Below are 24,202 nucleotides of genomic sequence, written 5' to 3'. Positions count from 1 at the left end.
TACAACACATCAAATACTTGTTATTATTAACAATTTTTTCCACTACAAAAGAATACAACCTACAATCCATAAAGGGGAATAGAAAAGGAGAGTAGTAACATAATCTAACCATTTGAGAGAGCTCTTTTTGCCTATATGTGTGTACATACAGCAGATTGATATCCTCTATCCACGCCCCAAATCACATACTTCTCTTCATAACCTATGGGCACAAAATAAAATGTTAAACATGCCACGTCAAGATATAAAAATGGCAGCCATAGCATTCATCACACATGTGTAATAAGCTTTAAGTATATGAGTGGATCAATCACCCACCTCAATAGTTTTCTTCACCTGTGCAAAAGATTATAAATATTCTCCCAAAAGTTAGAAAACGGCTCTTTACAAAACTGACACAGGCATGATCACCACAAAACTTCGATGGCAATGATCTCGATAGAAATGACAAATTCCTTGTTTCTGCAAAGACAAAATGAATAGGATCAAATGCCCTCTTTCCACAAAGGACTAATGTTAGTTCTAATACACAAGTACTAATATTTAATACAACAGCATTAACACAGACAAGCAAGCCAACCTATGCCAACAAAATCTCCCACAATAAGAACAACGCTACCATTCATAATCTAGTGTGCATTAATTCAAAGACGGGCTCGAAGATCTCCATCTCAAACTGACATACTTATAACTTATTAATAAAACAATAACATAATTTTTAAAATATAAATTTGGAGATTGCCAAGTGGTAAGACAAAGTACCCAATAAGTAAATCAAGCACTTGTGATAGCTGGGCATAATCCCGGATTTGAGATGGAGAGACAACATCACAATATCACTTCAGTAAACTAAGATAACAAAGACAGGTTCAATGGACTTTAAGATTTCCTGATGAAATGTAGCAGGAATTCAAACAAAGCGAATGCCCATGGAGAAAGTTGAGCAGAAATATTGTTGGCAAAGACACGTTACCTTAGCAAACCATGTATTTCCACAGAACATATTTAAATTAGGAGCACCAAAAAAGTTGTATACATATCACAAGTACACAACATACAAAACATGCATCTATCCAGAGTAAGAGAGGATAAAGGGTATGCAGTTATCCATACACTTCAATTAAGAACAGAGATCATTACCTTCAAGAGAGCAAGCATACACTTCAGAAGTGCATTCAACAAGCCCCTCAGACAATAGTATGACACAAGATATTTATCTGAAGAAAAAGAAAAGAAAAGCATGTTAGGAGGCAGTGACTGGGTGCCAGAGATAACAAATAAAAGCTCCTAGCAATTTCTACCTTGTGCGGCCTGGCTTAAACTGGATCACATTTTTGTGATGTCAAATAGTGTGAATTTGGATGCTAGCAAATACAATGACCTTCCTTTTATTGCTTCTGAAAGAAAATCAGATCCAATTCGTGAACCCACATACACCAGGGCCAGAGGCTCATAATGTTGCTTGCTATTGGATATGTCATAAAGCTTTGCAACTTCTAGTTGGATCCACCCATATTGCCAACTGTTAGACAGGCTCTCAAGGTTTATTTGGTTTCCCAGCCGATATAAGAGAGTATTTTACACTGAAACATTTTCACTATTGATCCTGCAATCTTTACATCTTCTTCGAAACAATGGCTGAGTACATCGATGCTTGTGGCTGGCATAACGTCCTAAATACTTGCATCACCAGATAATAAAATCCTCTTTGAATCATGCAATCCACCTTACCAATGACAAAAATGAATACACCAACCAACTCAGTCTCCAGGTGTCCCAGCAAATGGCATCACGCCATGCCGGATTTGGTATTCCTGCTCTGCCATGGCATGATAGATCGCCATCAACAACTCAAGCAATCTTAAAATGCAGGCCTTCATTGAGCAACTTTGCTTGATGTTTGGGTGAGAATCATTGCCTGTGACCTCTGTGGTGAAATTAGTACAGTGAGAAATTGCAGGCACCAAAAAGGAAATGTTCTTCTATCCTCTCTCCTCTCTCCAACGGATGTCTGCCCAACCATTGCTGACGGAATTGCTTGCTTTGAAACGAGCGATGGCATTTCATATCCTCCAGCTTCTAGGTTTTGAAGGAGCTCTTCAGGGAGATCACAAGAAGGAAAAGATAAAATTGAATCTACACCATTATCTCCAGGTGTGGATATTCTAAGTTTTCTCCTGAGAATCTTAGTCTGGCTGTGGTTAGGGTTTTCAGTTCCGACTTATATTACTTCCGTCTCGAGCGTAATAGCAGAAATCCATCGCCGGTCCTCTTTCAAAGAAGGTTTGAGGAATCGAAAGCTCTGGCTCTAGACGCCGACTAAGAAGAATACTCACACAAATGTCTACCATCTCGGCGCTTATGAATGTATTCACCATAAGCGACCACACAAAGCGCGCCGAGGTTTTCCAAGAAAAGCCTCGCGTTGATCCCAACATCTTTCTTCCACTGCATCCTCCTCCTCCATGGTTCCACCAATTGAAACATGAAATACAAAAACAATGAAAAAGTGGAAGAATTTGAGATTGAACTTCCGCCAGTATCAAACATGCCCTAACGTTGGAATTCAAATTCCATTCCAAAAATTACAAAATCAAAACGAAACAAAAACAACAAATTCTCTAGAAACTTCACCGCCGTAAATTCCAAATTCTAAGGGCCAAAATAAGGAAATTATTATACTATACTGACCTTGCACAGATTCCCTTTCCCAAATTCACAAGTACATGGCCGATCTGCACAGTTGGAGCAGGCTGCAGCGTCAGTTTCATGTTGGGCAGGATACCACAAATATCAAGCCCTGTATCCTCCTGCTACCTGCCAACTACCGATTTCTCACATCGAATTTGGGCCTAAGCATGTTCTATGGGCCAACCCCAATTCCATCATATAAAATCAGCTCAAAGTGGAGGAACATTCTGGAAACTCATTTTGTGAGGGGAGATGCAAAATGAATACGAACACCATCCTGCAAGGCTCAAATAGAGATTTTTCGAATTTTTTAGTTTTGGAAAAATTTAATTAATTATTCCATATTCTGTAATATTTAATATAATTTTTTTGTTATTGATAAATAATAGTATTAAATCTTCTAAAGGCATTAGACATGTTTCTACTGTATTGTATAATGTTGCCCGTCATCATTAATGCTCCAGAAGCTTCCTCAGTTAAATCCAATAAACGACTTCATATCTCAACTTATAATAATAATGACTACTGACTAATTCACCGTATCACACTCTTAAATTTTGTTTTAATCGTAATTATTATATTTCAAAATTCAAAGAGTGTTCAAATATAAAGAACTCTAAATAAACTACTTTCAATGTGTTGTATATATATTATATATACCGTCCAATCAATCAATCTCCTTATACAAACAAACACAATACATTTATTACTCATTTCAAAAACATCGAATTATAAAATCAAAATACGTTAAGAAAAATCCTCACTTGACTTAGCAACATATATATACATACATAAGCCATAGTAATTATTAATTATAACCAAGCAACTACATATTGACTTACTTTTAAGTAATGGATTTACAATCCACTCTCTAATTCTCATCTTTGTATCAAAATTAAAAGAATGATTTGGTCAAGATTATCATTTTCATTCACCTACCCTGAAATATATATATATATATATATATATACCAATGTTAATTGTTCCACTGAATGAATCAAATATCATGCCTATATTTAATTCTTGGTGGTATCAACTAAACTACATTTCACCCATACTTATGTCTTGTATGACCATTTCTTTTTTCAGAGTCCATTAAACTTCTTGCATCATGGTATGCTGTCCCAATCCCACTTAAAAAAACATTTCCCATCCTTACCCACAAAATAATGTGCTGGTCTTAAATGGGTCAACTTATTGGTCTTTAAAAAAAAAAAAAAAGTAGAATAAAAATCCATTAATAAATTAAATCACGTACATAGGTGTGTCCCACTCTCATAGATTAATTAGTGAGCAATAACTGTCTAATTAATTAACAAATACCTCTACCTAACCCTCCTGTTTATAACACGTATAATTTGGTATAATTTTTGTTGCGTGGCAAATAGCCAAATGGGCATAAAATAAAGAAATTATTGAAAATTGCATTCATAAAATAAATACACACACAAAGCCAAGACAGTGGGGCTTCAAAGAATGCAATAATAGATTCAAGAGCAGAAAGAAATGCCAAAGAAGAAACACAAGATTAGTACAAAATTGTTGCCCTCAAAAATGATCCAACACTTGGAGATGTATCATTCACGGGCTTTTGTTTTCATCCAATCCTTCCAAATTTCAAGTTGCACTATATATATAAATATCATACGTGTAATTTTAAAAATATTTATAAATTAATTTTATTCTTTATTCACACACAAAAGGATATCCAAATCAATTTCCTTTTCAGTGGCCTAATCAATTGTGGAAATAATTAGCTGCAATACCCCAAAAATAAATGCATATATAATTATTAATTATATGTGTGTAAAAGAACCAACCAGCCACCTATATAGACGTAAGAATCACATGTGATCTTCTCTTGTTTTTCTTTCTTTTTTATTTTTATTTTTATTTTTTTACATAATAAATATTGGAATGTAAAATGGGAAGTTGGATGCTAAATAAAAGAGTTTATTGTTTAGTTGTGTTTGGGAACATGTCTATAATTAATTCAACCTAATATTGGTATTCAATTGAATGCAGAATAATTAATAATGTAATTGAAAATTTTAGGCAAGTGGAGTTGGGAGCATCACACTAAATATGTATGAATATTTTATATGTACATAAAACTGAACAACCAAAACTAATTCGATCTTGCCTAACCCAAATTTGTAAAAATATTAAAAATTAATATATATATATGTATATATATGTGTGTCATGTGAATTGACCATTTCATTGAAGTTTTATTTGTAATAATAAATTAGAGGTAACTGTAAACATGTAAAAGGGAATTCAAACGTATGGCTTTTCGTTGGTTTTCTGTTCAATTTTTAAAATGAAGATAGAAATTGCTTTGTAGTTTTTTTTTTTTTTTTTTTGGTGAATAATAATAATGATTCATGAGTAGTTGTTTTGTCATGAATGAAATGTAGGATATTAATTTAGGTCAACCACTGGGAAGCACCAAATTCACAAGCTTATCCATCAATTTATTTTATTTTACTTTTTCATGTTTACTGAAACCGGTAAATAAGCATTTGTCTGGCCTTGTACAATAACAATAATGATAATAATAATTTGTACATATAGTTCACACTTTAATCCATATATATATATATTGATTTTTACTTGTATTTTCTTTAATTATTAATTTTTTTTTAAAGGAAAAGCAATCCTCTGTATGTATTTAGATAATTAATTAATTATTTATTATTTAACTTTGTGAATATGATTAAGAGTGTGATGGCCATTGCCCACCTACTCTATTCACACGAGAGCACCACATCCATTGCCATAATGCCATCCATACATCAATATTTCAACTGTTACCCCCACTCACCACCACACCACTGTCCCCTCAAAAAAGCTCCTTTTTTCTTAATGTTTTTATTGCAATAAAAATAAAATAAAATAAAATTGTAGCTAGTGTCAGGTCAGCATTTTATTATTTTGGTTTGCCCGTACGAAAATTACACATCATCTCCTTGCCGTTTCCATCATAAAAACCTGACCTCTAAAATACACCGATGCATACATGCTTCTTATGGAAAATCGTCTTCTCCAATTCCTCCGTGAACCAATCCATAATCCCTAATTGTACGGCCTGCATTTCATTCTCTGATCGCCGAACAGGAAGAGGAGGAAATATTCGACAATGCACCGACCCTAACTGCTGCTACTTTCACAGCGTTGTTGATTTTCTCTTTATAAAAAATCTCTCTTTCTTCCTCAACTGTTCTTCACCATTCGACGGAATCTTGTCGGCAATCTGACAGCTGTGCCGATCCTTGAGAAGGGTTTTGGAGTTTTTGACAACTGCTCTTCTATTTATACGGTTCATCCACATTACAAGTTTGTTTTTTTGCTGCTGTTTGATGTTCCCAATTTTTAGACTGTAATCGTGCATTTGTTGGAAGCTTCCGAGCCGTGGGGGTGAAAAAGCTTAGCGGGTTCTTGATGTCAAGTTTGACAATTTGCGGGAGGTTTCGATTAGCATTTTAAATTTTCGAGGTGTACATTCAATGATAGTTAAACAATTTTAGATTCGCCATGTTTTGCGCGCAGAGAGAGAGAGAGAAGGAGAGTGCAGTGAGTCAATAATCTCACTCCCAAAACTTTCACCGTCTTAGAAAAACTATTTACTGATTCGTCCACCATTTCCAGCATTCATTAAACCTCTTGATTTAGTATATATTCATCTCTCCCTCGCTTCCCACCGGGATGAAGAAGTGTTCTTGATTGATTGGCAATGAAGACATTGCGGCAGAGGGAGAGGGCATGGGATTTCTTTTCTGAAGATCAGGTGCGAGAGACTACCAACTTCCTGAGGTTGTCCCATTCTAGGATGAAGCTGTGGACTTTGAGGGCAATCACAACTTTGTTGCTGTGGACATGTATTATTCAGTTAGTAGCCATTGGAGAAGTTTGGGGGCCAAGGTTGCTGAAGAGCTGGCCTTCATGTTCCATTTCTTCCCCAATTATCCGTACACCTGAAACTTTATCTTCTGTCCAACCAAGAAAGCATTTTCCACCAAAGAGTGAGCCCACAAATATCCCTCTGCTGATTTTGATTCTTGTTTGTGTTTGGAGTTCTGTCTGTGTTCAATAACAGTTGAGTCATGGAACTGTCGTGACATTTTCCCTTGTTAGAATCAAGCATGGTATTTTGTTTTTTAAATCATTGATGAAAGACTGCTATTTGGCTGCTTGATTGTTTTTGTCATTTCTGCGATGCTCGTGCTTCATTTTCTTCGGTATGTGTTGATTTTAGGGATATACAAGAACAATGGTTATCTTCTTGTTTCTTGCAATGGTGGCCTAAATCAGATGCGTTCTGCGGTCAGTTGCTACGACTCTTTACCTATGGCTAACCTTGTTTTAGTGATGAGTGATGATTTGTATTCGATTCCATGATGGCTTCTTCTTGCTGGCCTTGTATGCAGATATGCGATATGGTAGCAATCGCTAGATATCTCAATGCCACTCTGATCGTCCCTGAACTGGACAAAACTTCATTCTGGGCAGATCCGAGGTCGGTGAAACTTTGTGGTTGTTGCCTAACAACAGCTGATGAAATATGATTGTTACTAACAACATCTTGTGGCATTTGCAGTGACTTCAAGGACATATTCAACGTCGAACATTTTATTTCCTCGTTGAGGGATGAAGTCCGGATACTGAAAGAGCTTCCACCCCGGCTCAGACGTAGAGTAGAACTTGGGAAGTTCTATGAGCTACCCCCCATCAGTTGGTCGAATATTTCTTACTACCGTAAGCAGGTTTGACATACAACCTTGTTCTATCTTTCTTTCTTGGAAGAAAATGATCCCAACTGTAATGTGTGTGAATCATTTCTGTTGTTAGATTCTTCCCCTCCTCAAAAAGCACAAAGTAGTACACTTGAATAAAACAGATGCACGCCTCGCCAACAACGGATTGCCTCTGTCGATCCAGAAGCTGCGCTGCCGAGTAAATTTCAGCGCTTTAAGATTCACTCCCAAAATAGAGGAATTGGGCAGAAAAGTGATCAGATTGCTGAGGCAGAAAGGGCCTTTCCTTGTCCTCCATCTCAGATACGAAATGGACATGCTGTCATTCTCGGGCTGCACTCAAGGCTGCACTGCTGAGGAAGTGAATGAACTGACTGCAATGAGGTATGCTAATCCATGGTGGAAGGAGAAAGTGATCGATTCCGACCTTAAAAGGAAGGAAGGACTTTGCCCCTTGACACCTGAAGAAACTGCCCTTGTACTCACTGCACTCGGCATCGACTCTGGCATTCAAGTATACGTTGCTGCTGGAGAGATATACGGCGGGCGAAGGAGATTGTCAAGTTTGTCGACAGCATTTCCGAACCTGGTCAGGAATAGCTCTCTCTGTGTTAGTTCGTTAAGCATTTCAAGAACTTCGCTGATTAAAGTTTTGTGGAATAGGTGAAAAAGGAAACGTTGCTGGAGGCGTGGGATTTGTCTTACTTCCGGAACCACTCGTCGCAGATGGCGGCGCTGGATTATCTGGTCTCCTTGGAAAGTGATCTCTTTGTTCCCACGTATGACGGGAACATGGCTAAGGTTGTCGAAGGGCATAGAAGGTATGTGCATAGCAGGCATCGTGAATGCAGTTAGTGTTCTCCAGTTTTGTGCATTCTAGTACAACATTAGTCTCTGTTTATTTTCAGGTACTTAGGTTTCAAGAAAACTATCCAGCTAGACAAGCGAACCTTGGTCGGTCTGATCGATCGATACAGCAATGGACTGTCGAGCTGGGATGAATTCGTTTCGTCTGTGAAGGAAGCCCACGCAGATCGAATGGGGAAGCCACAGAAGCGCGTTGTGCTTTCAGACCGTCCCAAGGAAGAGGATTACTTCTATGCCAATCCACAAGAATGCCTTGCAGCCTACAAATGAAACGACGTTCGACATATTTACTTGTCTGTAAGAACAAAAAGCACAACGCAAAGAAGGAAGCACATCAAATCTATACAAATCTATACATGATTCTTTCGCAATTTTGCTGTACATATTAAACCCTTTCTCTGGGATGTAAAACAGTTTGTCAATCAAATGGGAAAAACATTCTTCAGACTCAGAAGCTGCAGATTGCCTTATACACTCTGCTTTGCATTTTTAGAACATGAAATGCTAACAATCCTCGAATATGTTTATGAATATATTCTGTCTACAGCAAGAAGTGCAATTTGGGGAGGCTAAAACTGTATATATATTTTCAAGAACTGAAGTAAGCCGATTTCACGGTAACAAACAATGTATATATATATGTATTGTAAATTTTGAACAAACAAATACCAGAAAAAACCCAAAATAGCACCATCAGTTATGCTGTTCTTTGCTAATGCTGCACATTCTCCTCAATTCGACCTGTTGGTATTCGATCTGGCTAACAGCTCTGGAGAGATCTCCAGCTAAGGAAATGTTGTCTTCTTTAACGAGACGTTGCTGTTGTATCTTGATTATGGCTCGGGAGACTTCTCCTATCGACGGCCGTTTTCTCGGGATCTTATGGAGACACCTGTGGGCAATTTTAGCAAGGCTTCTCGCTTCTTGCGGATTGAATGTTCCTACAATCTTAGAATCGATTATTTCATCCACGCCATCTGGGCTCATACTCGCCTTGGATGAGGTTGAAAGCGTGATGTCAGAATATATATATATATATAATGTACGGTAGCAACAGTAGCAGCATTGGGAAGAAGGGTGTAAGATTCTTACAAGATTGATGTATTCCATCAGATTCTGGTGCGGATGGATGGCGGTGATAAGCTCGAATATAATGATGCCAAAGCTATACACATCGCTTTTTGTAGTAAAATAGCTTGTCGAGATGTATGCTGGATCTATATACCCATATGTTCCTTTAAGACCTGAATTTCGACCGTCAAAAGCCTCTTCCTTCGACAGCCCAAAATCCGCAACCTAGTCAAACAAAGAATCAGGGAAATGACAAATGTTGAAACCTTAAACTTGCGGGGGATAAAAAAGTTACACAAGAATGGTCTCTACCTTTGCTCTCATGGAATGGTTCAGCAATATGTTGGCGGACTTCAAATCTCGATGGATCACAGGAGGCACTGCCTATTCCAAAGAATTTAAAGATGTTGGAGTTATTAGGACAAGAAAAATGAAAGTAGCTCTACACATTTTTAAGTATTCAACGAACCCCATCATGAAGATACTCAATGCCATGTGCAATGTCCAGCACTATTTGAAGCCGATCCTCCCAACTCAAAATTCGTTCCTCATCGTCTGTACATACACGTATACAATATGAGTTTTTTGCATATAAGAAAGACAGACAACGAACAGGCTTACTATACATCGAACATAATCACACAACTTACTATATAGAAGATTTTCCAAACTTCCATTTCTCATGTACTCGTAGACTAACATGTATTGCCCTTTATCTATGCAATATCCGACTAAATTAACCAGATTTCGATGATGCAGTCTAGCCAGTAAAGAAACCTGAAATTCAGAGCAACTAATTGATATGGCAAACAATGAAAGGAAGCCGGACTGTGCAGTACATTTTGTTCTACATACAATTCATTCCTCATTTACCTCTGTTTGAAACTCTTTTTCCCCTTGTTTCGAATCCGAAGCTAGAACCTTCACTGCAACTTCTTCCCCAGCAGGCATTATAGCCTTATACACGAGGCCAAAAGAACCCTGTCCCAAAACTGTTGTAAAGTTCTGTGTCCCTTTCTGAATGTCTCTGCAAAAAGAAATGGAAATGTAAATGTAAATGAATCATTTTCCATACAATGCAACAGCCTCGAATTGGAGAAATTTGATATCCATACACATACTTGTAAGAGTATCTTGGAATACCAGATGCAGAAGGCAATCGATCTTTACTGTGATTATTCTTCCACCAGGAATGTTGAGGTTTGCGGGCATAATTCTCCGATCCTTTGATGCCCACAAAACTCGAAAGAGATGCACTGGAATCAATGGTGGTTTCTAAGCCATTCGTGCGGATCGGAAGGGCCGCAGCCGAACGATCATTTGTGCGGCGAAGAGGGGCAGAGCGCTTTCTGTACCAGCAAATGGCGAAGAACACGAGACATGCCACGAGCACGCCGACGGCCACGCCAACAGTTACCCCGATAATAACCAAGTCGGCTTTACGAACCATCTTTTGGCCCTTTGTTAGAATCAGAATACAGACACATCTTGTAAGAACTCTTCTGCAATCACTGTACGATCACAAGCATAAAATTCATTGGTAACCACAAAAAAAACCCTAAAAAATGGCATCAATGAATGAACTAACCAACAGATTCGCAGATGTCGCAATTAAGCATATGTAAAAGAATAATTGGAGCATCAGAAAAGTGATAAAAGGTGAAACCATCAAGATGAAAAACCGCCCAGATAGATTCCAGCACAAAAGGAAAGAAACTACGACTCAAGAACTAATCGAATAAATCAAGCAGTCAACCCACTGCAAAATCGAGTCAACCCAGAAGAAAGGGCACCAAAATAACTTACTCATTGCAGGGCAAGAAATCCACGCATGATTCTTGATCAGCTACGGCACAGAAATTGGGAAACTGAAGAGCAGGTCATCGTGGAGTCGTTTAAATTTAGTGGGAGCCCTTTTGTTGAAACAGAAACAGAAACAGAGAAAATTAAAAGCATGTAGACGAATGTTTTTTTTTTTTTTTTTTTTTTTCAAGAAAACAAAATCAAAAAGGGAAAAAGAGGGTTTTGGTGAACTGACTTTTCATTTGCTTGTCTTCCTTCCTTCTGGAGATTCAGATAACACTTGGATTCTTGAATCTCTTTGTACGGTCTTTGAAGTCACACACAGGGTTTGCAGGTAAAAATAACCAAACTACCCGTACTGCGTATGTCTGGGACTATCGGAGGACTCAATCAGTCGACCATGTCCGCCTTACAACGCGGTTTTCTTCGAAGGGTTTCGATGAATTTTATGTTTCTTGGTTTTACTTTTGTTTGATTGGTGGCCTCTCACTCACTAAACATTGTTTAGACAAAGATTTGCAGGAATTTGAAATTTTAAAAATAAGTAAAAAATTAATAATTAATTTGATATTTTAAAAGATAAAAAAATATATTTAATTTAATATTTAAAAATAAATAAATAGTGCCCATATCAAATTTTGATAGTATTATGTAAACAAATCACACCAAACCCAAAATACCCTCGATATATGTACATTATTTTAAAAGTGTTTGAAGTGGGGATTTTTATATTGGATATAATAAACATTTAAAATTCAATACACGCATAAATTTTATGGACTTGAAAATGTACCAATTGTCATTATATTATTTGGAATAAAAATGAGAATGGTTTTAGATATTAAATGAATTTGATGTTGACTTTTTTCTTTTTGGTTAAATTCTACTTCAATCAGTCCACAAAAAATGTATTTACTTCTTTGCTATTTTTTGGTGCTTATTTATTTTAATTTTTTTTGGTGAACAAAAGAAGGAATTTTACATTTACTAATTAATTTTTAATTTAGGTGTATCAGTAATATTAGTCAGAAGATTAATAATGAATTACAGAAGATCTATTTTAAAACTATAGACAATTTCTGTTGATAAATGCTACTCTACAAATAACACAAGTATTAGTTTAGTTTAGTGTCTGTTTAAATAAATGAGTACCTCAAAATTGAAAATGACAAATATGACTGGTATAAATTTGAGCCACCAACTCAAGGAGAGTAAAGTATATATTGTCATGTTACCAAATTTGACAATTTCCTCTCTTTCTTTCTGATAATATTATTGAGAAAATTGCAGAATTGGATTTGAATACATAAAGACTTTCTTATTACAAATTCTAAACGAAGTACACATAATAATAAAGAGCCAAATTTCTGTGCAATATTACTATACTGTAGTTCCCAAAACAGAAGCCTGCCCTATTTCTTTCATGCCCGTAATAGAGGATGCCATTGTCCATTTTGGACAAAGCTTTCTTTTCAGGCATTATTGTAACTTTACACGACTTTTCCTTTTTCAGGTCATATAACACAAATTTTTATCCCTTATTTAATTTCATATCCAATCCAACGTTGGGTTGTGGGGCCCGCCACCACTGCAGATGCCTACCCTACTTTCAACTGCACCAGAGAAAATCACGTGACAAACCCCCCCAGGCGGCACGTGACGCCTGCCCACTACCCACGCGCCACTGCCGGAAAACGGTCCAAACATTTAATTAAAGCAACGCTGACAGTGTTTGCTGCTTCATCACTTCCTCTGTTTCGATAATGTAATGCGTTCTTTACATCCACGCTCCGCCGGCGAGAGTGGGCTTCCGATCTGTATGCTTTTCACACGCCAGGCAAAACACTGTCTTTACACACTATACGGCGTCGTTTTGCCCTCACTCTCTTTCACCTTCAGAGTCGAGTTCGACGACGACGACGACGACGGCTCTCGCGCTGCTGTCTTTTAGCGCGTGATAAAAGATCCCACTATGAAGTGGGTTTCTCCGACGAAAGCCGCCGCCGGCGATGGGAAAGCGGTGGTTTTCAAGTCGAAGCTTAAATGGGTCGGGCTGTTCGGGCTTGTCCTGTCTGCCTTCTCACTCTTCACTCACTTCCTCCTCGCCAGATACACCGATGGCTTCGCTGTTTCCGAGTACAAATCTTCCATAACCTTCTTTTCTTGGAGGCCCATTTTCGACGGCGCCGATCTCCCCGCGAATGTAACTTTCCCAAGATCTCATCTTTCTGCTCCTCCTTTCGATTGGTTAACTATGCGAATGTTGGATAATCATAATGCTGTGTTAGTGGGGTCGTTTTGCTGGGGTTTATTGTAAACTATACTTCTTTTTGTTTGCTTTAATCTTAATTTTTTAGAATTAGGACACCGATTCCAAAAACAGGTTTCCTGTTTCCCTTTTCCCATGTTTCCGAATCATAATGTTTGTGTTTTCTGATGCTGCCCGCGTGTATGATGTTCCTTTGGGGTATGTGGATTTTGTTTCCGCCGACACTTATTGTTCTTGGGTTTTTGCTTATTGCTCGATTTATGCAGGCAGCATTGCATAGAAGGCTTTGGGGCCCTGTGAGGCATTTTGAATCTATACATCCTTATGCAAATCCCAGAGCAAACTATGTAGGTCAGATCTGCTAAATTGCTATATTCGAAAGAGTGCTTATGTTTCTTTGATCATCTTGTGCTCTAAAAATTATGCTGCCTGTTAAATTTTGCTTTTAGGCAGAAACTATGGCGAAGATTACCTTTGTTGTTAGTCAGAAACTTTGAGCATTCACTCCTCTTGATTTTTCTTACAATCTAAATATGGTTTGGTGCTTGCAGCTCCTGGTCCACAGACTTCTGGATTCATTTTTGTAAGGATTCGAGGTGGTTTCCATGAAATCAGGAATTCGGTATTAATGAGCTTCTGTGTGATTCCTGTAATCCATAAGTTACATGCTTGGATGAATATACTAATAGAAGGCTCTATGCTTCTGTAGATTTGTGATGTCGTCGTGGTAGCACGACTCCTCAATGCAACACTAGTAATTCCCGAGATTCAATCCACAACAAGCAGCAAGGGCATCAGGTTGACTCGCGCCCTTACCTATCTACATATTTTGACAGTGAAACGAAATGCAAGTACTTTGCATCGTTAATTTTTCTATTATATTATGCAGCACAGAATTCAAGAGCTTTGCCTACCTCTACAGCGAGGAGCAGTTTATGACAGCGCTGTCCGAAGACATCAAAGTCGTGAAAACACTTCCAAAGGATCTCAAAGGAGCTCGAAGAAAGAAAGAAATCCCTTCATTCAAAGTTCCAAGCTCTGCTTCGCCTTATTTCTATCTCCATCATGTCCTGCCAGTGCTTAATAAGCACTCGGTTGTCGAGCTTGTGATCCCCGATGGAGGATGCTTGCAGGTACCGTAATCTTTTCTAGTTGCGTACTCGCTAGTTCCATTATTTTACAGAATTGATGATTGATGATCTTGTGAATCAGGCTATTCTTCCTCCTCACCTAGAAGAATTTCAAAGGCTGCGATGTCGGGTTGCTTTTAATGCCCTAAGATTTCGAGATGAGGTTCGAGAACTTGCCACAAAGGTCCTGTTTCGACTGAGAGCTTCTGGGCGACCGTTCATAGCCTATGATCCGGGAACGACGAGGGATACTTTAGCTTACCACGGTTGTGCCGAACTCTTTCAAGTGCGTAAAGATACATCAAGTGTTTGTTTCTTTAGAAAGTGAAGATTTTTAAACTTATTCTGATCTTTTGGTTTTTACTTGGTCGATTCTCTTTAGGATGTACATACCGAACTTATCCAACATAAGCGAGCATGGATGATAAAACGGGGACTCGTCAAAGGGAATCTTTCTGTCGATTCAGCCAAGCAGCGTCTTAATGGTTTGTGTCCGCTTATGCCTGAAGAAGTATGCTACACGTCTCATCGATTATTTTTTCTCATCAAAGGGAAGTGTTTGGTTTCATATTAATAACATTTTCTACAGATAGGTATTCTTCTTCGAGCATACGGATATTCATGGGATACGATCATTTACATTTCGGGGGGAGAGGTCTTTGGCGGGCAGAAGAAGCTCATCCCGCTTCACGCAGTTTTCGAAAATGTTGTTGACCGGACTTCTCTAACCATGCCGTGGGAGTTGGACAGAATGTACGGCCGGGAAGCAAATCTTGTGGACAAATCTCCAAGGTCTCCGCCTCCGATTAAATTGGAAAAGAAACCCAATGACTGGAAAACAGTTGGACCTCGACCGCGTCCGCTCCCTCCACCCCCGGCAAGAGCGAAATATCCCTACAACATTGAAGGCTGGTGGGGCTGGGTCGCCGAGAGTGATAATGAACCCGAGAGTACAGTTATGGAGCTGAGAACAAACGCTCATAAATTGCTGTGGGAAGCTATAGACTACACGGTATGTGTCGAAGCAGATGTCTTTGTTCCGGGATTCAATCGTGATGGACGAGGAAACCCGAATTTCGCTAGCTTGGTTATGGGGCACAGGCTGTACAAGTCTCCTAATTCGAAAACCTTTCGAATCGACAGGTAGCTAACTTTTTGCTCTTCTAATGGCATATTCGGTTTTCGAATAGTGAGTTTAATTGGGATTAATCGGTATTTGTACAGGAAGAAAATCGCGAAGATTTTGGAAGAGATCCAAGACAACTTTTACCAAGCAAATCGAACGTGGATCACAATGCTGCGACGCCAAATGAGGAGAAGTTTGATCGACGGGCTGGCAGAGGAACTGACGAGATCGAAACGAGTTTCGTTTCTTTCCTTTCCTCTCCCAGAGTGCTCTTGCTATAGCGGCGGCGGTGACGATGATCCTGTTCGGTCCATAGTTAATGCGTCGAGTCCTTCAGTCCTCTCGCCCTTACGGAATGTACTAGGGTCAATGCAGCGCTGCCCGTCGTGGGTGGAAGACAGCCTACCTGACAAGGAAACTGAAACGGACAACGTCGACGAGGACGAGTCTGATTCTCTGGTGGCTGCTCCTCTTTTCCAGCAGAGCGGCAGCGGAAACAACGAGGCTGGAGTCGAAATGAGCAACAAAGAAGAAACACAAATGGAGGATCAAGAAGAGCTCGACGGCGGAGACAGGTGATGCAGATAAACAACGAGGATGTCTGATTGACACAAATTTTGCTGCTGGATCGAAGAACTGAAACAGAGGGTAGATTAGAACCGCGACCGAGCCATTGTGCCGGCGGGAATTTAGACGTCGATTTCGAGGGTTCCTCTGTCTTCACCCTTGGACAAAGGGGCAAAACCTGATTGCAGCAGTGATATGTTGGTAACTTTGTATTGACTAACATTAGTAGAACAATGAAGGAATGTCCTGATTGTAAGCAACTCTGTATCGATCAATTCAAAACCAAGAAAGTGGAAAAACGAGGAAGCATTTGGAACTCTTCGTGTGAGAAAAGAAAATTGTCGCGTGATTCGCGCAACTGTCGCTTGATTTGTTCACATTTGTAATCTTGAATTAAACATCGATCCCATGAATATGATCGATCGGCTTCATTATAACTTAACGGCAGGAAAATATCCATGCACGTCTCTGCTATTATTGTATTTGCACAAAATCTGACAGTCTGATTCGACAGCTAGAGTTGACCTCGAGCTTTAAATAGCTTTGACATTTCTGTAAGAAATAATGTAAGATCAATGGCGATTGCTTTATTAATGGAAGGCACCGGAAGAAGCGCTGAATGCACGTACTAAAAGCGTGAGAAGGGAATAAAGCACGATTTACCATATGCGGAAAGTCGGGAAAGAAAGAAGCGGCAAACAGCTTCAACTGCACATGCGCGGAAATACTTCATGAGTCACGTTTTGTTGCCAGTAGGTGAAATTTTCTGTTACGCGTATTTATACGATCGTCTTCTGCTGCGAAGTGGCCGATCTCCTCGTGCGAATTCCTCCATCGATACTGGTCAAGCTGCATGCCATATTAGTTTCGCTAATTTGCTGCAGAAACTGGATGATCTGATGACGACGGTTATTCTGCCGTTGTTGGTGGTGATTCTGTTGCAAGGCGTTTCTGTAGGAAGCTCGAAGAATGATTCTCCTCCTGCATTGTATGTTTTTGGCGATTCGTTGTTCGATAGCGGGAATAACAATTATTTGCTGACTCTAGCGAAGGCGAACTTCCGGCCGTACGGCACGGATTTCATGAGAGGACCGACGGGGAGATTTACCAATGGGAGAACTGTGGTGGACTTCATAGGTTTGCTTCTTCAGCTTTCAGTTTCTTCAATTTTTTTTTTTTTTGATTCAGCTAACCTCTTCTGCCTGACGATGAGTCTGTTATCTTCACAATCCTATTGCACGTGTTTGATTTTAATTTCCAGCGGAATTCGTCGGCTTGCCGTATTCACCGCCATACTTGAGCTTCCAAAGAAAACTTCTCAAATCAGACGAATTGCCGCTGACAGGCTTAAATTTTGCCTCTGCAACCTGTGGAATTCTTTCCGATACAGGAAGCACCTTGGTACGCCGATGAACACACTTGTTTCAACTTTGGATTCAATATTTTAGAAACCATAAAACAATTTCCAGTTTCCAGTTTCCATATTGAATCTGTAATATGGTTTATGCCAGGGAAAATGCCTGAGCCTGGAAGAGCAAGTGAACTACTTCCAACAAATAGTGGAAAAGAAATTGCCAGGACACTTCACCAAACAGAATGATTTATCAAATTATTTGTCGAAATCATTGTTCATGGTTTCTGTAGGCAGCAATGACTACATCTTCAACTATAGCGACCCGCACACGGACACCAGCAAACGGTACTCCCCTCAAGAGTTCGCTGAACTTCTCACGAACAGTCTTTCGCAACAATTGCGGGTAAAACTAGTTTTTCATTACCTTATCCAAACGTGAAGCATTGGATTCAACAAGTTTAATGCACAATTGCAGAGATTGTATAACTTGGGAGCAAGAAAACTGGTAGTGTTCGGGTTAGGACCAATAGGATGTATTCCCCATAATACAGTGCGATTCACTCACAGTGGACCATGTGTGGAGAATATCAATCGGCCTGCAGTCATGTTCAACAATCAGGAGGCCAAGATGCTAGAGAATTTGACATCAACTCTTCCAGGCTCATCCTTTAGTTTTGGCAATGGTTACTGGATCGGATTAGATGCGTTTATGAATCCATCGGGATATGGTAAGTAGTCTTTCACAGTTTCATAATTATAAACACTCTTCCACACTGAATCTTGATCAATCTGATTTGTGCCGTTTCTCGTTTTGCCATTACCAAGGTCTAAGCAATTCGAGCAAAGCATGCTGCGTTACATGGATGAATGGGACGTTGGGTTGCATCCCGGGGCTGAAGGCACTGGCCTGCTTTGAACCTAACAAATACTACTTCTGGGATGGGTTTCATCCTTCTGAAACTCTCTATAGAACTATAGCCACTAATTGTTTCAATGGCTCCTCTGTTTGTATTCCCAAAAATGTTAAGGAGCTGATACAAATTTGAAGATGTTGTGAAAAACTATATATCAATGTCCATTTGGGTGTTTATGTTATCATGGATCACTGCAAAATGTATAAGGACAATTGAAAGTGATACAAACAAGCTAAATGAAGCACTTGCATTATGTGGACAATGGGAAGAGGAAAATTAAAAATCAAGAAAAACAAGTGTAATTAATGTATAATGTACAATACTACCAAGTTTTCTACATACTTTTGTGATCTTAATACTGACATAAAGGGAAAGTCCTATACTTGCAAGCATGCAATATTCTAATAACCGAGCAAAAACAACTACTTTTCTTGATAGTATACATACATATATATATATATATATAGGGATGACTTTCACTGTGGGGTGACAAAATTGTGAAGCTCCCATTGTTAGTGCACTACATTATTACATTAAAAACTTGTTCTTAAACCTTTGGCTCTTGGTTATTGACTGGCGGCTTTCTTCGACCACGGCCTTTTCCAGTGTAGTCCTTGCGCATCAGATTGGCAACCTGGTCGGCTGCCTCTAGAAACGCCGTCAATCCATCCTTTTCCACCTGAAGAAGAGAAGCTCCAAACAATTAAAAAAAAAAAAAACTAGTTTGAAATCTTGATTGTTTTTCCCCTTAAAAGATCTGATTCTTTTTTGTATTTTGTTTTATTTACCGAATCATCAATATGAGAGTTTTCGCTATTTTGTTGTTGTTGTTGTTGTTCAGTGCAAGATCTCTGTGCCTCATCTGATTTACATTTTCCTGCCATCAAAGTACAAAATATGTAAGTTAGAAGGTAGCAAACTAGCAATGAACTCTCCTAGATTAACTCTTCAGGCATTGCAGCTAATACCTGAAATATGTATTGGTTTTCCATTAATTCCCAGCTGATTCTTTCTCCCCACAAGAAATTTTCTTACATGATTAACTTGAGCAGCTGCAACAGTATCCTCCTCAGGTATGTACTGTTTTCATTATATATCAATAGTTATTACACAATCAAGAAATAAAGGGGGGCAATAATTGCTTGAGTTTAAGGCTTACACTATGATGAGATTCAACTTTCTTTGCTTTCCTGCTGCTCAAGTTCTTTCCTTTTGCTTCAACATTTCCTGTAGAAACACCTGATTACAATAGTTACTAAAAATGTACCTCGAATTTGCTGGAAAACTTCTTTTCACTGTCCTAACTTACTTTGCAAAATCCTTTGTAAGAGAATGAACACATACATACATACTTACTTACCTAGATGACCATTTGCATTGGAGCACTCTACAGCAAGAACAGTGACTATAAACCCCAAAAGTAAGGCTGAATAACCACCAGATAGCATTTTTGAGATCCACTTGAAAATGACTTCAAATTTATTTATTTATTCATCAAATGAATAGGGAAGATCAGGAAGCATAATGTGGGCTTTTATAGAGTTCAAATGAAACAAGAGTCAAAGGTAGGGTTCCAAGTAGTGAATTTTTTTATATTAAGTTTCTGGCACAGACAGGACTTGGGAGAACTCAAAAATTAAAATAATTGCATTATGTATGTTAACAAATGCATATGAATGATTCCTATTTTTTTTTTTTGCTAAATGCATTGCAGATGTTATTAACTGATTCCTATTGTCTTTGGGGATGATCTAAGACTTAGCCATGGCTTCCAACAATTATCTTACACAAAATGAAAGGCAACCAGGGATCAGATCAAAAATTTACTTACAAAGGAGGTGATTTCAAGGTGAAAGTTTCATGTGATGATAAGAAACTCATGCGTGTGTGGTTCCATACAATTCACATTTACTTGGTCCATCCATGAAGATTATTTTAACTAAGGATTGTTTCTAGTCAGCAAAGTGGCTACTGCAAAAAGTTACTGTTATTCTTCAACTGTATGAGCTGTAAACTCTTTATTATTATACTCATGACATTACATATATATATGCATACAATAAAGAAAGGTGCAGCAATCTCTTTGGATACCTAAAATTTGATCTCAGTAGTTAATCACCATTTTCAACTTTTGACTGGATCTATTAACTACTGATTCAATATATTTATGCAATCTTTGGTTTTTTTATTCTTTCACACAGCTTTTTTCTCAGCTTCTGCTCTGTAAATGGAGACTATGATACTTCTACTATTTGAATTAAATGGAGACTACATATGTGTGTGTGTGTGTATATATATATATATATATGATATGATATATTTGTATATCTGAATTGATATGAATTGTTGTCGTTGAATTAAGTAAGAGCAACTCAGGCTCGTGAGTGCAGTGGGATTAGTATTCACACTTCCCAACAACTAAAGTAAGGTTAAGGCAAGTAGTTTCCTAGTAAAGCATGATCATCAAATGAAGAGCTTCATGAACGTGGGCATGGGTTATTTTTACTGAATAAAATTACTCACTCCTTTCTTTTACATAATATATAATATATGGTCTGTAAAAAACTGATGGGTTTGGTGTAAGCAAGCAGTTGGAACACTTGGGAAGACTGCAAGTGGTCTCTTCTTGAAACCAGTGTGTGGTGTGTGGACGTCTTAGTTTGTTCTTACTCACAAAACAATAAGAACAATAATAATCATGATAAAAGAAACTGTGAATAATGTAAATAAAATGAGGTGGCAATCAACAGCAAATCTTGTTGATGCACTGAATCAAATGATAAGCCAATTCTTGTAAAACAAGTGTATGTAAGAGGGTGTGCTGTGAAGCTCTAGAAACGAGGGAGAGACACGTGGAAAGAGAGTAGTAGTGCTCCTGATTCCAATGCAATGTCTCCCCACAAATTAATTCTTACACTTTACTTGATCATATGATGAAATTGAAGGGTGAGATTAAAATAATAACAGGGACCAGAATACCATATGCCGAATTGAGGAGGATATTTCTTTCGTTCATTCACACGTATTTGTCATCCCATGTGGTACGAATGCAGAGCTAAAGATTCTACTTTTACCTCACCTTTCTGTATTTATTTTATGTCAAAAAACAGTACAAGAACCTAGTGGTTCTTGTAGCCTACTATTTTGAGTGTCCTAAAACTAATAACTTAATTCTACATTTAGGAATACTCATGGTTAGGTTATCAAGGCCAGAATAGACATTCTCAAATTTGCCAGATTTGTGAAGCAATTACACAACTTCTTGTAACATTGAGAATTTCATTGGATCACTTTCCTAGGTTTTCACTACAGGGGAATGAATGTCTTGTAAGAGTAGCATCAAATATCAAAGAGGATCATATGTAGAGATACACTAAACAAGTCGACAATGCTCATCAAGGCAATGACCAAAGGACAAGAAGTTTACAACGAATATGTCCCTTCGAAGATCATCGAACCTTAATCGGATCAATAAATCGTAGCATCGAATCTTGGCTCGTAAAAGCAGACCTGGCGGTTGTACGGTTGAAGTGCACATCCGGCTATCCAAGACCACATCTTTTTATCCATGTCGTAAAGAAGACCTTTCCCTTGGTTCCAAGACGTGAAACAAATCAAATTGTTCTGCCCGAAGCATTCGAATCTCTCGGCAGACAGCCTCAGAAGGGCCCGAAAATACCTCGGCGGCATCCTGCTTACCTCGACCCAGACAAACTTGGTATGATCCAGCTCCCATATCTTCATACTTTGTAGAGTGCTGTAGAGCCCAATTCTTCCCACCAGAAACAGCCGATTTTGGGTCCCGGCGATGAGGTATCCGTCCAACAGCGACCGGGGGAACTTGGCGGGAAGATGCTCCCACTGCCCCGTGTCCAGTCGATACATCATCAAACCGAGGGGCGAAAGGGTTTCCAAGTACAACCTCGAGTCGCAAAATGCCATCTTTGAGGAACAGAGGTTTACGGCGGGAATAATTTGGTGAAGCAGCCATCTGTCGAGCTTCGAGTCGTACACTTCGGTGGGTAAAGTGCTGAAGCCATAAATGTCGCTCGATGCAATAACTTTAAACGACTGATCCTTCCTGTCGACCACCATGATCAAATGCCTTTGCTGATTATAATGCATGCTCGGCAAAGCCCTCCAAGCCTGCGTCAACGGGTTACAAATTAACGTCTTGAAAGTCGACCCATCCATTCCCGAAAAACAAACGAGACCCCCAGAAGAACCAACCAGCCAAAAAGCCCATTGCGGGAGAAATGTGAATGGAATCCGAAACCACTGCTTCAACGGCAAACTAAATACCGAGCATTGAAGAGTCTGCAAATTCTTCCAGTAAGTCAGAAGACAGGGTCCATGACACGACACCTGCGAATGGAACTTCAAAAACTTATTGTCTTGCAAAATCGAATTCCATCTCTTACAAACCGAGCGAAGCTTAAATATCATGAAAGGCGGAACTCTAGCCAAGATTTCATTCAAAAGATCTTCCGGCAGCATAGCCCATATATTATCTTCCATCGGGACATCCGGTTGGACAACTTTGCTAACCACAACCACCATTTCCTCGTCTAACCCACGGGGCTTGGTTTTCACAATCTTCTGCCTAGCAGGACTTGTATTCCTCGACCACAGCCGACCAAGAGGGCTGATGTTCCTCGACCCACGCCCCCCGAAAAGATCTGGCCATTGGATATTCTCCTCCTCCCATAAAGAACTACTTCTTAACACTATGGAACTTAATGTTCTCAAATCAAACTCAGAAGCTTCCCCCATTTCAACAGCAGTGTAAGAATTCAAAACCGGAAGTCCAATCTTGCTTGTGCCGGAATTCCATAAGCCCTAGTTATGTTAAAATGCCTTTTCAGATGACAGAAATTGGGCAGCTCAATGCAGGTGGTTGTCAATGAAGGCCACATCTACGACATCACTCAATCTGAACATCCTAACAAAAATCAGCCACAAATTGTAAACTTCCCCTCATGTAAAATAATCCAATTAATTAAAACTCGCATTCGTATGTCAATAGTGAGCAATCGAATGATAAGCAGAAGAAACCAAATCCAGAAATTAAAATTCAACATACTATCCAGGATCCAATTCCAGTTCTAACACTAACAGCAAAACCCTAGGCACAAAAGCTTTGCGTTGGACGCAAAATAAACCGACAAAAACCCAGTCAAGAACCAAAACACGAAATTAATAAATCTAAAAAATTACAAGGAAGACTGAACCTGCTAAGGATGGATTAACTCATGCCGGAAAAAATAATACGAACCTGCAGGATAAAATTTCCTCAAAAAGTCGCAGGTATTCGTGTTTGGACGGATTAATCTGTTGTTCCGTGAATACTTGTCAATCCCCGCGACATTGATTGAAACCACATTTGTCCGCGTCCTTGGTGAGAAGATGGGTTCTAGAACCTCACGAGTCAAGAAAATGGGGGAAAATACAAGAAGGTTTTGTCTGAAAGTGCGGGCGGCGCGCCTGCAACTGCAACGCTCCCTCTCCTCAGTTCTCTTGTAGACCAGTTATGATGTAAATGGGTCGGATCTCAAATCGGATCCATCAAGACGAACAGGGTTGGAGCAATTGAATATAATTTAATTGGACTGTACGAGCACCTCTTGAGTGCGCTCTGCAGAATGAATGGTAC

The 24,202-nt window shown here is 39.0% G+C and overlaps 6 protein-coding genes and 1 long non-coding RNA gene across 12 annotated transcripts; 3 read left to right on the top strand and 4 right to left on the bottom strand.

Moving 5' to 3' along the window:
* LOC127241969 (uncharacterized) lies at positions 1–2,880 on the bottom strand. Its single transcript, XR_007836678.1, has 4 exons — positions 1,302–2,880; positions 1,141–1,217; positions 319–462; positions 1–202 (listed from the first exon to the last, which is right to left on the bottom strand). It is a non-coding gene; the product is annotated as an uncharacterized LOC127241969 (long non-coding RNA).
* Positions 2,881–5,645: 2,765 nt separating this feature from the next.
* On the top strand, positions 5,646–8,876 carry LOC127243569 (rhamnogalacturonan I rhamnosyltransferase 1-like). The gene is made up of 7 exons (XM_051263658.1): positions 5,646–6,716; positions 6,950–7,017; positions 7,122–7,210; positions 7,292–7,457; positions 7,543–8,037; positions 8,112–8,269; positions 8,357–8,876. Exons 1-7 carry the CDS (start codon positions 6,428–6,430, stop codon positions 8,583–8,585), a joined length of 1,494 nt encoding a protein of 497 aa, XP_051119615.1. The 5' UTR covers positions 5,646–6,427; the 3' UTR covers positions 8,586–8,876.
* Positions 8,429–11,696, bottom strand: LOC127243580 (calcium/calmodulin-regulated receptor-like kinase 2). 4 transcript variants are annotated; one of them, XM_051263684.1, is made up of 10 exons: positions 11,425–11,687; positions 11,193–11,299; positions 10,508–10,897; positions 10,260–10,413; positions 10,037–10,163; positions 9,856–9,941; positions 9,699–9,770; positions 9,408–9,611; positions 9,007–9,308; positions 8,429–8,575 (listed from the first exon to the last, which is right to left on the bottom strand). In XM_051263684.1, the coding sequence occupies exons 3-9, from the start codon at positions 10,834–10,836 to the stop codon at positions 9,009–9,011; spliced, it is 1,272 nt and encodes a 423-aa protein (XP_051119641.1). In that variant the 5' UTR covers positions 10,837–10,897; positions 11,193–11,299; positions 11,425–11,687; the 3' UTR covers positions 8,429–8,575; positions 9,007–9,008. The 4 variants fall into 4 exon arrangements, with proteins under 4 accessions (XP_051119641.1, XP_051119634.1, XP_051119627.1 ...); XM_051263677.1 differs by having other exon boundaries at positions 8,430–8,575; positions 8,985–9,308; positions 11,425–11,686; XM_051263670.1 differs by lacking the exon at positions 8,429–8,575 and having other exon boundaries at positions 8,926–9,308; positions 11,425–11,686.
* A 1,234-nt stretch (positions 11,697–12,930) lies between these two features.
* On the top strand, positions 12,931–16,718 carry LOC127243134 (O-fucosyltransferase 27). The gene is made up of 9 exons (XM_051263007.1): positions 12,931–13,392; positions 13,725–13,809; positions 14,010–14,080; positions 14,168–14,256; positions 14,348–14,591; positions 14,671–14,874; positions 14,971–15,099; positions 15,178–15,731; positions 15,813–16,718. Exons 1-9 carry the CDS (start codon positions 13,162–13,164, stop codon positions 16,291–16,293), a joined length of 2,088 nt encoding a protein of 695 aa, XP_051118964.1. The 5' UTR covers positions 12,931–13,161; the 3' UTR covers positions 16,294–16,718.
* Positions 16,719–16,868: 150 nt separating this feature from the next.
* On the top strand, positions 16,869–18,730 carry LOC127243228 (GDSL esterase/lipase 7-like). The gene is made up of 5 exons (XM_051263143.1): positions 16,869–17,418; positions 17,543–17,682; positions 17,793–18,038; positions 18,111–18,363; positions 18,461–18,730. The coding sequence occupies exons 1-5, from the start codon at positions 17,013–17,015 to the stop codon at positions 18,679–18,681; spliced, it is 1,266 nt and encodes a 421-aa protein (XP_051119100.1). The 5' UTR covers positions 16,869–17,012; the 3' UTR covers positions 18,682–18,730.
* An 89-nt stretch (positions 18,731–18,819) lies between these two features.
* On the bottom strand, positions 18,820–20,052 carry LOC127243297 (uncharacterized). 2 transcript variants are annotated; one of them, XM_051263259.1, is made up of 5 exons: positions 19,910–20,052; positions 19,709–19,776; positions 19,518–19,629; positions 19,338–19,426; positions 18,820–19,228 (listed from the first exon to the last, which is right to left on the bottom strand). In XM_051263259.1, the coding sequence occupies exons 1-5, from the start codon at positions 19,995–19,997 to the stop codon at positions 19,097–19,099; spliced, it is 489 nt and encodes a 162-aa protein (XP_051119216.1). In that variant the 5' UTR covers positions 19,998–20,052; the 3' UTR covers positions 18,820–19,096. The 2 variants fall into 2 exon arrangements, with proteins under 2 accessions (XP_051119216.1, XP_051119208.1); XM_051263251.1 differs by having other exon boundaries at positions 19,709–19,788; positions 19,910–20,051.
* A 1,685-nt stretch (positions 20,053–21,737) lies between these two features.
* LOC127243182 (F-box/kelch-repeat protein At5g15710-like) lies at positions 21,738–24,053 on the bottom strand. 2 transcript variants are annotated; one of them, XM_051263075.1, is made up of 2 exons: positions 23,825–24,053; positions 21,738–23,491 (listed from the first exon to the last, which is right to left on the bottom strand). In XM_051263075.1, the coding sequence occupies exon 2, from the start codon at positions 23,320–23,322 to the stop codon at positions 22,018–22,020; it is 1,305 nt and encodes a 434-aa protein (XP_051119032.1). In that variant the 5' UTR covers positions 23,323–23,491; positions 23,825–24,053; the 3' UTR covers positions 21,738–22,017. The 2 variants fall into 2 exon arrangements, with proteins under 2 accessions (XP_051119032.1, XP_051119039.1); XM_051263082.1 differs by having other exon boundaries at positions 21,738–23,482.
* Positions 24,054–24,202: the final 149 nt, after the last annotated feature.

This window comes from Andrographis paniculata, unplaced genomic scaffold (genome assembly GCF_009805555.1).
Source record: "Andrographis paniculata isolate CXL003 unplaced genomic scaffold, ASM980555v1 Contig19END, whole genome shotgun sequence".
Lineage (NCBI taxonomy): Eukaryota > Viridiplantae > Streptophyta > Magnoliopsida > Lamiales > Acanthaceae > Andrographis > Andrographis paniculata.
The sequence above is the reverse complement of the archived record's forward strand: the minus strand, read 5'-3'. Positions and strand labels throughout refer to the sequence as shown.